This window comes from Cricetulus griseus, chromosome 2 (assembly GCF_003668045.3).
Source record: "Cricetulus griseus strain 17A/GY chromosome 2, alternate assembly CriGri-PICRH-1.0, whole genome shotgun sequence".
Taxonomy (NCBI): domain Eukaryota; kingdom Metazoa; phylum Chordata; class Mammalia; order Rodentia; family Cricetidae; genus Cricetulus; species Cricetulus griseus.
Genome location: NC_048595.1, coordinates 188497118 through 188509962, shown reverse-complemented (window position 1 = coordinate 188509962; position 12845 = coordinate 188497118). Strand labels below are relative to the sequence as shown.

Below are 12845 nucleotides of genomic sequence, written 5' to 3'. Positions count from 1 at the left end.
CCCCACTTCTTCCTAAGCCTGAGTAGTGGAAGCCTACTGGCTCTGTTTATTGAGCACCTCCACTGAGAAAGCATTTCTGCAGTTTTCAGTTCTAGTGTTTAGTCAGGGTTTTTTTTTTTTTGTTTTTGGTTGGTTGACTTTACAAAAAAAAAAAAAAAAACTTTTTTTTTTTTTTTTTAGACACATAGTTCTTTTGCTTCAGACTCCTGTGTGTGCCAATTTGCCAGCATGTCAGGCTTGTTTGGTGGCTTTAAAGATCTTTTGTGGCAGCCTTCAGGCTGTGTTCAAGCTTCCTGCTTAGGAGATTCTAGTCTAAGTTACTAACAGTTACTAGTTGTTTTAATGTTCAGTCTCTAAAATAGTAGAGTCCTTGGTTTATTCTAGTCTGTTTGATGATAAGTTCTTAATTTTAGAGTATAATTTTATAGAACACAATATTTTGCCAAGTATGTATATCTGTGTGTATACATATATATTGCTTTAGTAGAACGAGACATTTATTGAGGACAATTATTTATAGGTGCTGTTTTAACAGCTGCGAATTTGGTATAAAAATTAAATTGATACCACAAAACTCATTCCAGTGAAGCAAGATAACTCTGGCTGAACCAAATAAAAATCCCTTGATTAACAAGTACTGTGGAGAGAAACAGTGTTGCCAAAGAAGTAGGGAGAGCACCTTAAGTTGCTGTCTATGGTAAAGCTTTATAGAAAAGAAGTGAAGGAGTGGAGTGAGCTAGACATGTGGCTACAGGAAGACTGATCCACAAAGAAGGTTGACCTCTTCATGGACCTTGCAGCCAAAACATGTTGGTTATGCAATAGGACCCTTGGGAGATCATTGTGGAGTAAAATAAGGTAGACTATTCAGGAATTAAAGCAGCAAGGTTGCCTACTCAGATCCTAGGAGGCCTTATAGTTCATTTCAATAACTTGGACTTCTGCCTAAAATGACATAGAAACTGTAGCAAGTCTTTCTCTGTCCCATTAGCCTGCTTCCAAATAACCACACAGACACTTCTCATTACTTAATGAAGGCTCAGCATCAATAGCTTTAGGCTTGTTTCTAACTAGCACTTATAACTTAAATTAACCCATATTTTTGTAAGTTTTTATTTAAATTAAAAACAATCTTATTTTACATACCAATCCTAGTTCCCTCTCCTTCCCATTCTCCCATGCCCTTCACCAACCTCCCATCCCACCCCCCCATCCACTCCTCAGGGAGGGCGAGGCTTTCCATGGGGTATCATCAAAGCCTGTCACATTATTTGGTGCAAGGACTAGGCCTTCCACCGTGTGTCTAGGCTGAGAGCGTATCCCTCCATGTGGAGTGGGCTCCCAAAGTCCATTCATACTCTAGGGATAAATACTAGTTCCAACACCAGAGGCCCCATAGACTGCCCAGGCTTCCCAACTGACACCCATATTCAGGGGGCCTGGTTTGGTCCCATGTTGGTTCCCCAGCTCTCAGACTGGGGTTCATGAGCTCCCACTTGATCAGGTCAGCTGTTTCTGTGGATTTCTCCAGCCTGGTCTTGACCCCTTTGCTCATCACTCCTCCCTCTTTACAACTGGATTCCAGGAGTTGGCCTCAGTGCTTAGCTGTGGATCTCTGCTTCTGCTTCCATCAGCTACTGGATGAAGGCTCTAGGATGGCATTTAAGGTAGTCATTAATCTCATTATAGGGGAAGGGCATTTAAGGTAGCTTCTCCACTATTTCTTAGATTCTTAGTTGGGGTCGTCCTTGTAGATTCCTAGAGATTTCCCTAGTGCCAGGTTTTTCATTAAGCCCTTAATCACTCTGGTTCCCTCTATTAAAGTATCCCTTTCCTTGTTGTTCTTCTCAATTCTTCCCTCCCTCATGTCCCTGCCCCCCCACCCCCCCTCGCTGGCCATGCTTCCAGTTTGCTCAAGAGATCTTGTCCCTTTTCTTTTCTCCGGGGAAACTTGTATGTCTCTCTTAGGGTCCTCCTTGTTTCCTAGCTTTTCTATAACCCATATATATTTTTTTTAAATCTTCATTCTTCTATGTGACTGGGTTACCTTTACTTTGTAATGTCCATGTCTTCCTCTGCATCTTGATGGCAACTCCACCTTCTTCCCATCTTTCTCTCTGCCCTGAAAATCCTGCCTAGCTATTGGACATTAAACCAATCACAGTGATATATCTTCACAGTGTAAAGAAATATTCTACAACAAGAAACCATTGAAAGTTACACTCGTGATAATTTGATTTAGGTTTTTTAATAGGTCAATATGACAACTGTAGTGCCACCATGTGGGTAAAAGTAGAGTGAGGGAGACCAATTTAAAAAAAGCTATAACCCTAGTTCAGGAGAAAGATAAAGAGCCAAGAATGGTAATGAAGGTTAATGTTAGAAATGCTGAAAAGGGGTCAAATGTTAAATGTATTTTGAATAATTAGTTAGGATTGGGCAGGATTTTAGATGTGAGAAAAAAGATGACTGCCATAATTTGTGTGACCTTCATGTATCATTGCTATGGTTAAAATAAGGAAGAATGTACAACTAGCAAGTTTGAAAGAATTTAAGATCCCTGCTTTGGACATACTCATTTTGAGTTGCCTGTTTGACATCTGAGAGCTCCAATAAAGTTACCTTTGGATTTTAGAAAAAGGTGTTAACTGAAGATGTAAAATAAGTAGCTGAGGCCAGGCATAGTGGCACATGCCTTTCTTGGGAGGGAGAGACAGGCAGATCTCTGCGAATTCCAAGCCATTTTGGTCTACATAGTGAGTTCCAGGACAGCCAGGACTGTGTAGAGAGACCCCTATCTGGGAAAAAAAAAAAAAACCAGCAACAACAATAATAATGAGTACTGACAAATTTAAAGTTGAAGATGTAGATGTAATTGTAGAAGGAGAAACTATATTTAGAAAAAATAAGCGATATAAGTATTGAATAGTGCAGCATTGTATTATTAAAAATATGTTTATATGGTATTTTATAGAAGCTCAATGAAGTATTCCTAGGAGAGAGTGATGGCTAGGATTGAAAAATCAAGTATGTGAAGACTGAGAAATGACCACTGAATTTCACAGTATACAAAGACATAAGTGACTCAATACCTTAGCATATTTGGGTTAAGGGTATGGCTCAGTGGGCAAAGTGCTTGCTGCACAAGCCTGACCCAAAAACCACACAAAAGCTGGGCACTGCAGTGCATATATCTGTTAGAAACCTGCTAGCCAGTTTGGCATACAGATAAGGTGGACAACAAGGGCTAATACCCAAGGTTGCTCTCCTACCTCCATTAACTTGCTGGCTGTCTCTCTGTCACTTTATGTGTCTCTTCTTGCCTCCCCCTACCTTTTACATACATATACACATGCTCACAATTATAAACAAACAAATAAAAATTGGGGGTGGTGGGAAAGGGAACTGGAGAGATCAGTTAGCAGTTAAGAGCACTGCTGCTCTTGTGAGGACCCTAGTTTAGTTCCAAGTACTTGGATCACAATCACCTGTAGATATAGCTCCAGGGTATTTAAGACCTCTTGTCTCTTCAGGTAGCTGCATTCACATGCTAATACCAATACATACATACACATAATTTTTAAAATATTTTTTTAAAATTAGAAACAAGATTGTTTTACATGTCAATCCCTGTTCCCTCTCCCTCCACTCCTCCCTGCCCCCCACTAACAACCTACCTATCCAATACCATTTCTGCTCCCCAGGGAGAGTGAGGCCTTCCGTGGGGGTTCTTAGGAGTCTGTCATGTCCTTTGGGATAGGGCCTAGGCCCTCCCCTGCATACACAATTTTTAAAACTTCAAATTCAATCCTTTCTAAAAATCAGCCTATAGAAACAAGATGTTAACTTACACCATTAGCTCTGTCTTCTCCACCTCAAAATTAATGTTTTAGCTACATAGAGTTGGGTGGTAGACTACTTGGCTTAGCTAAATAAGGCCCTGAGTTCTATCCCCAGACACACAGAGAGAGAGGGGGGGGAGGGAGGGAGAGAGAGAGAGAGGGAGGGAGAGAGAGAGAGAGAGAGAGGAGAGAGAGAGAGAGAGAGAGAGAGAGAGAGAGAGAGAGAGAGAGTGCTTTGCAATTCTAGAGTGTTTATCAAGGTAAAGAAACTATCCTTATGATGGCTAATAAGGAGACTCTTAGACAGGGGATGCTCAATAAAAGATCATGTATTTAGCATGCACGGGGCCTTTGGTTTCATTCTTAGCATAACAACAAAATAAATACAGTACTCTGAAAGATTTATATTTTAAAATAATTGCTTAGAGTATATCTAGAAGATTCAAGGCAGTCTTTCACTTTGGTTGATATAAAATATTTTCCCCCTAAGTTACCAAGCATCACTTTTTTTTTTTTTTTTTTTAAATCACTCTGTACCTATTGAGCTGTAATTCTACTCATTTCTGTGTAATTTCTATTAAGGTAAAATCCTATAATATTTAAAGTTGAAAGAAATTGTATTTGACTTACTTGAATTTGTTATTTGTCTTAATTATGGTTGAAATATTTCATATTTGGTTTTAGTTACTTTTGAATTTGTTTACTAAAGGAGTTTTTTTTTTTTTTTTTTCTCTCCAGAAATATGTTGGTGAAGTGTTTAACATCGTCAGTCAGCAATCAACAGCCAGGCCAGGTTGCATTATTGCATTAGATCCCATTACCAGGCTTGTAAGTATTATTTTTCTCTTGTTTAGCATTAGGTAAATGACATATATGTCAATTTATATTGGTATTTATTTATCTCAGCATGGCAGAAAAACCCAGTTGCTTCATGTTTTTCAAGAAGACTTCATTTTGAATAACCTTGAGAAGAAAAGTCTGGGAAAAAACATTTTATTGGATCCAGGTAAGGAAAACTTTGATGTGATAAGAAATATTATGCAGCTTATGTTACATAGTTTATAAAGATAAATTAATACATCTCAAGTTATATTTCAGGTTGATTTTTTTTCAACATAAATATTGTTATCTCTTCTTTATAGATTTAGGTGTTTATTTATATGGTCTAATTAGTAGCCTAGGCTGCCCTTGAAATTCTCTGCTCAAGGTATCCTCTTGCCTCAGCCTTCTGAATAGCTTGAATATAGAAATATGCCCTTCTTGTAGCTTATCTTTTTATTCTTAACCAGGAAATAGACAAAAACAACACAAATCAAAGCAAATTGACTGTTTATTCAGTTGCATGTTACTTTTCTCTTAGCTGCGCCTGATCTCCTTCCAAGACTGGTTTTTTAACTGCCATGGTGATTCAGCAAGCTAAGCTAGTGTTCTATGATTGAGCCATACCCTCATCCCAGTTACATGTTACTTTAAATGCACAATAGATGGAATTTGTTATTACCATGTGAGTGAGTGAGTGACTTCTGCACTTTAACATTGGTAGAACGTTACAGCATTCTTTCAGTTAACTTTTCATCATTTTCCTTGAGATTTCATGAACTGTGAAAATACACTTTTCTTCATGTGCTTTTGTAATTCTGGACATCCTAGCCATATGCTAAAAATGAGAGGAATAAAGGGATGGCAAGATGTCCCAGACAGTAAAATGCTTGTCACATAACATGAAGGATCTGAGATTGATCTCTAGAATCCATGTTAAAAAAGCTGGACACAGCAGCACATTTGTAATCCCAATGTTTCAGAGACAGACAGACTGAAGTGAGAGACCCTGTGTCAGACACAAAGTAGAAAATGATTGTGGAAGAGTTCCAGCATCAACCTCTGACCCCAACACACTTGCACATGCTTTGAGCACACAAAGATGACAAGTTTAAGATAAGGATTACAGAAATGCAACATTCTTTTTCTATATGATATTAAGGGTGTTGATGTTAATTTTTTTGGAGCATGAAAATTTTATTAGAGTTTGAGAGAAAATCAACACAGTAGGCAAGCTGTAAGTCTTGGTGTCTGCTAGGAGGAGGGAGAAGAAAAAGAAGAGAGAAATACATGCCTTTTAAAGTTAGTATCTGAGAAAGCTAGCAGGGTCAGCAATGGAGGGCAAGTACCACATGGCAATGGTGGGGAACAGCTTCAGGAAAAGTGAAAAGTAGTCCACAGTATCAAGGATGTATGTCCTGGCTTTGACCAGTATTTAAAGAAAAGAATAGAAAGCCTCTCATTATTTTCTGTACTAATTTGGGTATTGATTTGTTATTTTTTCCAGTGTCTTAAGGTTCATTATCAAGTTGTTTATTGAGATCTCTGATTATTTTTTTAATGTAGTGGGCCTTTAGAGCTGTAATGTCCAACTTAGAAATGATTTCATCTTACTCCTTAGATTCAGCTGTTATGTTTTCATTTGGTCTCATGAAGACTTTTATTTCCTTCTTGAGTTTTGTAATGATTCATTCATCATTCAGTAGCTTACTATTTAATCTTCATGAGTTTATATATTATCTCTTATGGATTTCTAGCTTTATCTCATGTGGCAGAACACAGGATGTCGTTTGAATTATCCTGCATTTGTAAAGATTTACTTTGTGTCTTAAAATGTAAATTAATTTAGAGAAGTTTCAACGGTGTGCTGAGAATAATATGTATTGATGTTTGAGTGGAATGTTCTGTATATTAGGACAGGTTTGCAATGGTGGTATTTCAGGCTTTTAAACAAATTAGTTAAAGCCCTTCCTAATTTTCTGGTTGGAATTGAAAAGTCCACTCTGATGGGCCTGCCTTTGCATTGTCATTTGGTCCTTTTCATAGCAGTGTATATACTTTCTTTGTTCTGTACATTTAGTATTTAAATTATAGTATGATGTGGCGTTTTCTTTTCTGGTCCTTTCTGTTTGGTTTTCTCTTGTTCTTTTGTCTAGATAGTCTTTCCTACCCCAGATTTGTGACATTTTCTTCTATAATTTTATTAAAAATGTTTTTATGCCTTAACCATTTAATTCTTCTCTTCTTGTATTCCAATAGTGTTTAGGTTTACCATGTTTTTCAGAATTTTTGCATGTTGGGTTCATACATTTTAAAATAAATTGTCCTCCATTTTGTCTCTTTACCCTGATAGTCTACATGATCCATTGTGGTGGTGAGGCTTTTCACTGAACTTCTTTTTCATTTCCATCATTTTGACTTGTGTTGTCCTCAATTTTCCTTTCCCTTTATTAAATTCTACTTTTGTATCTTATATTGACTATTTTATGCAGCTATTGTGTTCTCTTGGAAAATATTCAAGTCTTTGAGTTGTTTTACCATATTCATGAACATTCTTTTGAATTCTGTATTTGGAATTTTATCTAAGTCATTTTAGTCAGGGGTCATTAATATGGGATTGATAATTTTTGGAAGCACATAGTCTTGGCTCTTCATGTTACTTGTGTTTTCTTTGGGGTCTGCCCTTCTGGGATTAGATTGTTAGTTAAGATTTGCTGTTGTTTTTGTTCTTTTAATTCAGGTTTTTCTGTCAGTGAATGAGTTTGTAGTGTTCAGGAGAGACTAGGGTGTAGTATAGTTGTGATGTTTTTTGCTGGTAGACTGGTTTTCTAGGCACTGGGCTCTATCTCTACTTTGCTTTTATGGTTTGAGTACTATCTGCAGTAACAGCCAGTATTCTCTTAGTTAACCATCTCCAGTAATCAAGTAGCATGTTTCTATAAAACAATTTTAAAAATTTCAGTTAATTAGGGATAAAGGGACCCAGTGGTACTGTGCATACTAACAGTATGAGTAGAATGGAAAAGAAAAGAAGTAAGCAATCCAGTTAGACTGGTGATAAGTATTGTTAATGAGAAGTAAGGGAGGGGGACATACATAGCAGTATGAGTAGTTGATTCAAAGTTTTTAAAAATGGGTTTGTATGTGGGAGTTTGGTTAACTAGGTGAGCCTCTTGGCTTTGGAAGATATAACATGAGGAGGAATGAATGCTGAAAAGAGAAAGGAAGAAAAATAAATAATGAGAGTAAAATAGTAATGTACAGAGCTCTACTATATTCCCCCTACCCCTTTTGAGACCAAGTATCCTGGAACTTGTTATGTAGATGGAGACTGGCCTTGAACTTAGATCCACCTACCTGTCTGTGGCTCCTGAATGCTGGGATTAAAGGTGTTGCACCACCATGCCAGGCTCCCTATTGTATTTATAAAAATGAGAAATAGTTGTAGGGAAGGTATGGAGGTATAAGAAAATGCTTTCTCCCCATGGCCCTTGTCTGGGTTGTACTCTGTGGATTTTTAGGGTCCTGTTCTACCCCTCACCTTGCATGTGTATGGAGTTTTTTGTTCAGTGGGCTGTGACTATCCTAGATAGTCTCCACCTTTTTGCCATTGTTGCCTTCCCACAGAGTTGGAGAGGTGATAACTGTACAGTGCCTATGGCACTGTTTATAGCTTATGTTTAGCTCTGATAGCTTTACCTTTTCCAACTGGGGCACTGAGAGCAGTTTCTGAGGACACCTTTTATGAAATCTCTATTAACACCACATTTGTATATTTCCTTTTGGAATCCTTTTGCTGCCAAGTTTGCCTGGTGGCAACAGCTGCTTGGTTTCAGTTGCAGCAAATTCAGTCTGATGATAGAGGAAGTTCATGATCTAATGGCTGAAGATGTTTGTTGGCTCTTGATCAGATGAGTTCGGAGACTGGAAAAGTAGATGGTGGAGTAATCAAATATTCCTGTTCTTGTTTCTCATACAGTAATCAGGCACTGATTCTCCTACTGATACTGCATCTTGTGAGTGACAGGGGCAGCTCTCCTGCTTATGACCTCAAAGTTTTCCCACCCACCTTAGGCATAGATGGATTGCAGGGGGCGGGGAAGCATCTCTTCCCTGACCATGGCAGATAAGGGTGGGGCCAGGTCTCTTATGCTCACATTCTTGGGCATCTTACCTGAACAGGCCTGTCAACAGGGTCAGCTCTGCTGTGCTGCCCACTTTCCCAAATGTTGTAGCTGGTGAAGGGGAAGGCCAGCTTCCTCTACAACTGGAGGCAGTGAGGGGAGAGGAAGGGCATCCTTCCCTCACTCCCACCACCACTCTGTGCAGGTAAGGTTAGACAGTACCAGCAATGCCTCTCTCACACCCTCAGGGCTGGTTCACCAGCACCCCTGTCTACAGGGTCAACTTTACTGTGCTGCCCAGGCAAAGCATATGGCTTGTTCTCCCAAGTGTTACAACTGATGAGGCATTGGCGTTCAACTTTTTTTGTATGTTCTTTTCTGTGGTTTTATATTACTCTGTGTGTGTGTGTGTGTGTGTGTGTGTGTGTGTGTGTGTGTGTGAGAGAGAGAGAGAGAGAGAGAGAGAGAGAGAGAGAGAGAGAGGACTGAATCCAGGACATAATACTAAGCAAGATTTCTATCAATGAACTATATCTGCAACTTATATTGTTTTTGAGAAAGGGTCTTGCCCACGCTGTCCTTGAATTTGGGATCCATCTGCATCAGCTGCCCAAGTAGCTAAGGTTACTGACACTGGTACCCATTTCTGACTGTAATGCTAATTATTGTTTAGGTAATTTTGTATATATGAAGAAATCTTGGACCAAAGTCTTTCATAAAATAGGCAGTAATGATCTACTGGTTTTATGATAATTTTAGAAAGATGCATTTAGTTACTTATTTCAGCAGCTTTTATGCTGTTTACACTTTGCAATATGAACCAAGAAGGATTTCGTTCTTTCTTTTATTATTGTTGTCCATCCATATTTGTGTGCTTATGTAATTTCAGGTGTACATATGCTAGGGCCCATGCATGTGGAGGTCAAATGTAACTTTTGGGGTTCAGTTCTTGCCTCCCTCTTTTGAACAGAGTCTCATTTGTCTCATTTCTGCTGTTGCTAGTTGGAATGTGAGCTTCCAGGCAAATCTCTTGTCTCTGCACATATGAACTCTTGTCATCAGGCTTGTATGGCAAACAGTTCTAGACCAGCTAGGACCAGTGAATTCAGTAGGTCAGACTGTCCTCCCTGCCTCCAAGTGCATGCATGCATGCTTGAATGCGTATATTCCTAGACAGAGTTTCTCTGTATAGCCCTGGGTATACAAACTCACTTTGTAGACCAGGCTGTCCTCAAACTTGGAGATATGCCTGCCTCTACCTCCCAAGGGCTCAGATTAAAGGTTTGTACCACCACCCAGCTACTACCTTGGAAGGTTTTAACAACACAATTTTCATTGTGATACATTGGCCTAAAGTACCATGTTACATAGTTTCCATCTCTTTAGCAATGTCCTGCTTACTAGGATCTCACTGTGAACAGTTAATGGTAATGTCTATAATAGGACTTGTTAAGGTTAAAATGTTTCAAATTCAACACTTAAAATTTAGCAATTGAAAGTGAAATTTACACACAGCATGTATATAATTAAAATTTTGAGATAATGCAAAGTCATGTACTAATACCATTGAATACAGCTGCTTTGCATTTTTTAAGTTTCTTTCTCTAAAAAAATAAAAAGCTACTTTAACTTGGTATATTTAGTATACTGTCTCATGTTAATGAAAAATATCCCTGATGTCAACAGGCAATTCACCTCATGGATTTTCTGAAAAGTTCTACCTGGTTGTGATAGAGTGCACTCAGGACAACCGTTCACTGTTACAAATGTGGGATTTACACTTAAGGTCCATTCCTGTCTCACTGGGTAAGTCTACTTACATATTTTTAGTTATACAAAATATGATTTTATTCACTTTTTTATATGTGTGTATAGTTACTTGATCATATCCTTCTTTTCCCCTCTTCCACTTCTTCCTGTATTATCCTTTCTTAAACCTGTGTCTCCTTTTCCATTGTTTAGAATTAGATTTTGAAACCATTCTTATATACTGTTGATAATTATGGTTTATTTAGAATGTCAAAAGTAAAATAACTTTCTTACTTTCTTCTTGTATATAATGTCTACAGTCTTTATCAGCTATGTATTAAAAAGTAGCAATTACAATACTTATTCATATAGGGTTCTCTCCCAGTTTTTGTTTCTGGTTTTTTGTTTTACAGATGAAAAAACAGACACAAAACTATCAGAAGCTGTTTGGCTACCAGAAGAGAATTATTCCTCTTCTCCAGAGAAGATCCTATCTCCATTTTCACAGAGATTCCAGGCATGCAGAGCAAACCTTCAGAGCACCAGCAAGCTGTCCCTGTTCTCTGAATTGGTGTACAGCAAAGAGATGGATTTGCCGGAAGGAGTGGAAATAATCAGTGTTAAGCCTTCAGCAGGTGTGTAAGATCTACCAAAAGAAACTAAGCCAACTTTGTAAGGCCTGAGTGCTTACCAGGGTTTCTAAAAGTAATACTGCAACTCACTCTGAAATACACACAAAGTAGAAATGAAATAATTATACTGAGAACGTGAAATTGAAGGTTTAAATTTCTTACTGTTTTATAATGAGACTCTATTAAAAATAAAAAGGTGTTTGGGGGCCATATAGTGAAAACTTTTTTTTCTAGTGTGAATTTTATTTATCCATCTACTTAGTTCTCTTGGAAAGGATTAAAAATGATTTTATTCAGCTCAAAGAAATTGATAACCCTAATGTAACATTACTTTTGTTTAAGGCTTTAAATAACATGACAGTTAAGATGAAACGAACTTTAAAATGTGGTAGAGGCTTGTGGATGGTTCAGTGGATAAAGGAGATTGCTGGTAGGCCTGACAATCAAGAATTAATCTGAGTTAGATTCCTAGGACCCACATCCAGCATCTTCCCTCAGTCACTTTCTGTTTTTTTTTTTTTTAAGATATATATTTAATTATGTGTATGTCTGTGGGATATGTACATATGAATGTAGGTGTCTATGAAGACCAGCCCAATCCTCTGAAGCTAGAGTTTCAAGTAGTTGTAAGCTCCTTGACTTAGGTGCTGAGAGTCAAATTGAGGCCCTCTGCAAGAGTAGCATGAGGTCTCAACTGCTGAACTATCTCTCTAACCATCTATCTTTATTTTTTTGAGGGAAGGTCTTTTACTGAACCTGAAGCTCATTAATTTAGCCATGCTGGCTAGTGAGTTTCAGGAATCTACCTCTTCCTGCCCAATCTACCTCTTCTACCCCACAAAGTTCAGGAACTTCTATTTCAGCATTTTTCTTCTTATTCCAATTTTATTGTTGATAATTTCATTTGTATACAATGAAATATGATCATATATAATCCCTATTTACGTCCTTCAACTCCATCTATATCCATTCCAACATTTCCCCTTCCCATTGCATGTCTCTTTTTTAATTTTTTTTTTAATAATCCACTTAGTTCAGTTAGCGCTGCCCATATGTGCATACATATGGGGCATTGGAATACTATCAAGGGCCACATCCTCAAAAAAGAATGATTCTCCTTCAGAAACTTACTAACTACTCATAGCTTCTCACTAAGGAGTAGTACCTGGATACCATCTACCCATTTATGCCAGAATTTTGGCTGGCTTGATTTTGTGCAAGTAACCACAGCTGCTTGAGTGTAATAGCCATGTCATATTCAGAAGGTAGTATTTTACAAAACAACCCATCCTCCAGCTGGCTCTTAGATTCTTTCTGCCTTGTCTTCAGTGATATTCCAGGAGCTGGGAAGAGGAGAGTTGATATAAGTATCTCATTTAGTTGATATAAGTACTCAGTCTCTTACCAACTCTTGAACCAATTGTGCATCTTTCCATTGACTGCCATCCACTGCAAAAAGAAGCTTCACTGATTAAGGTTTAAAGCAGCCTAGGTTATAGTTATAAACATAAAGATTGAGATAGCATGACCATTTAGCAAAATAATAATAACAGGTACTACTCATGGTCTTTTAACTAGGATTATAGTACAGGGCATGAAATTTCCTCTTGTACAGTAGGCTTCAAATCCAGTCAGTAAGCATTTTGTTACCCTCCAACAGTAATGCCAATTGCACAAAC

At 38.0% G+C, this 12845-nt stretch overlaps 1 protein-coding gene across 2 annotated transcripts in view; it reads left to right on the top strand.

The window, feature by feature from the left end:
- Positions 1–12845, top strand: part of Dmxl1 (Dmx like 1) — a 134690-nt gene that overhangs the window by 40713 nt on the left and 81132 nt on the right. For both annotated transcript variants that reach the window (XM_027400878.2, XM_027400879.2), the window contains exons 14-17: positions 4581–4670; positions 4749–4848; positions 10472–10591; positions 10948–11169. In XM_027400878.2, the coding sequence (XP_027256679.1) occupies positions 4581–4670; positions 4749–4848; positions 10472–10591; positions 10948–11169 (532 nt within the window). The remainder of the gene's footprint in view (positions 1–4580; positions 4671–4748; positions 4849–10471; positions 10592–10947; positions 11170–12845) is intronic.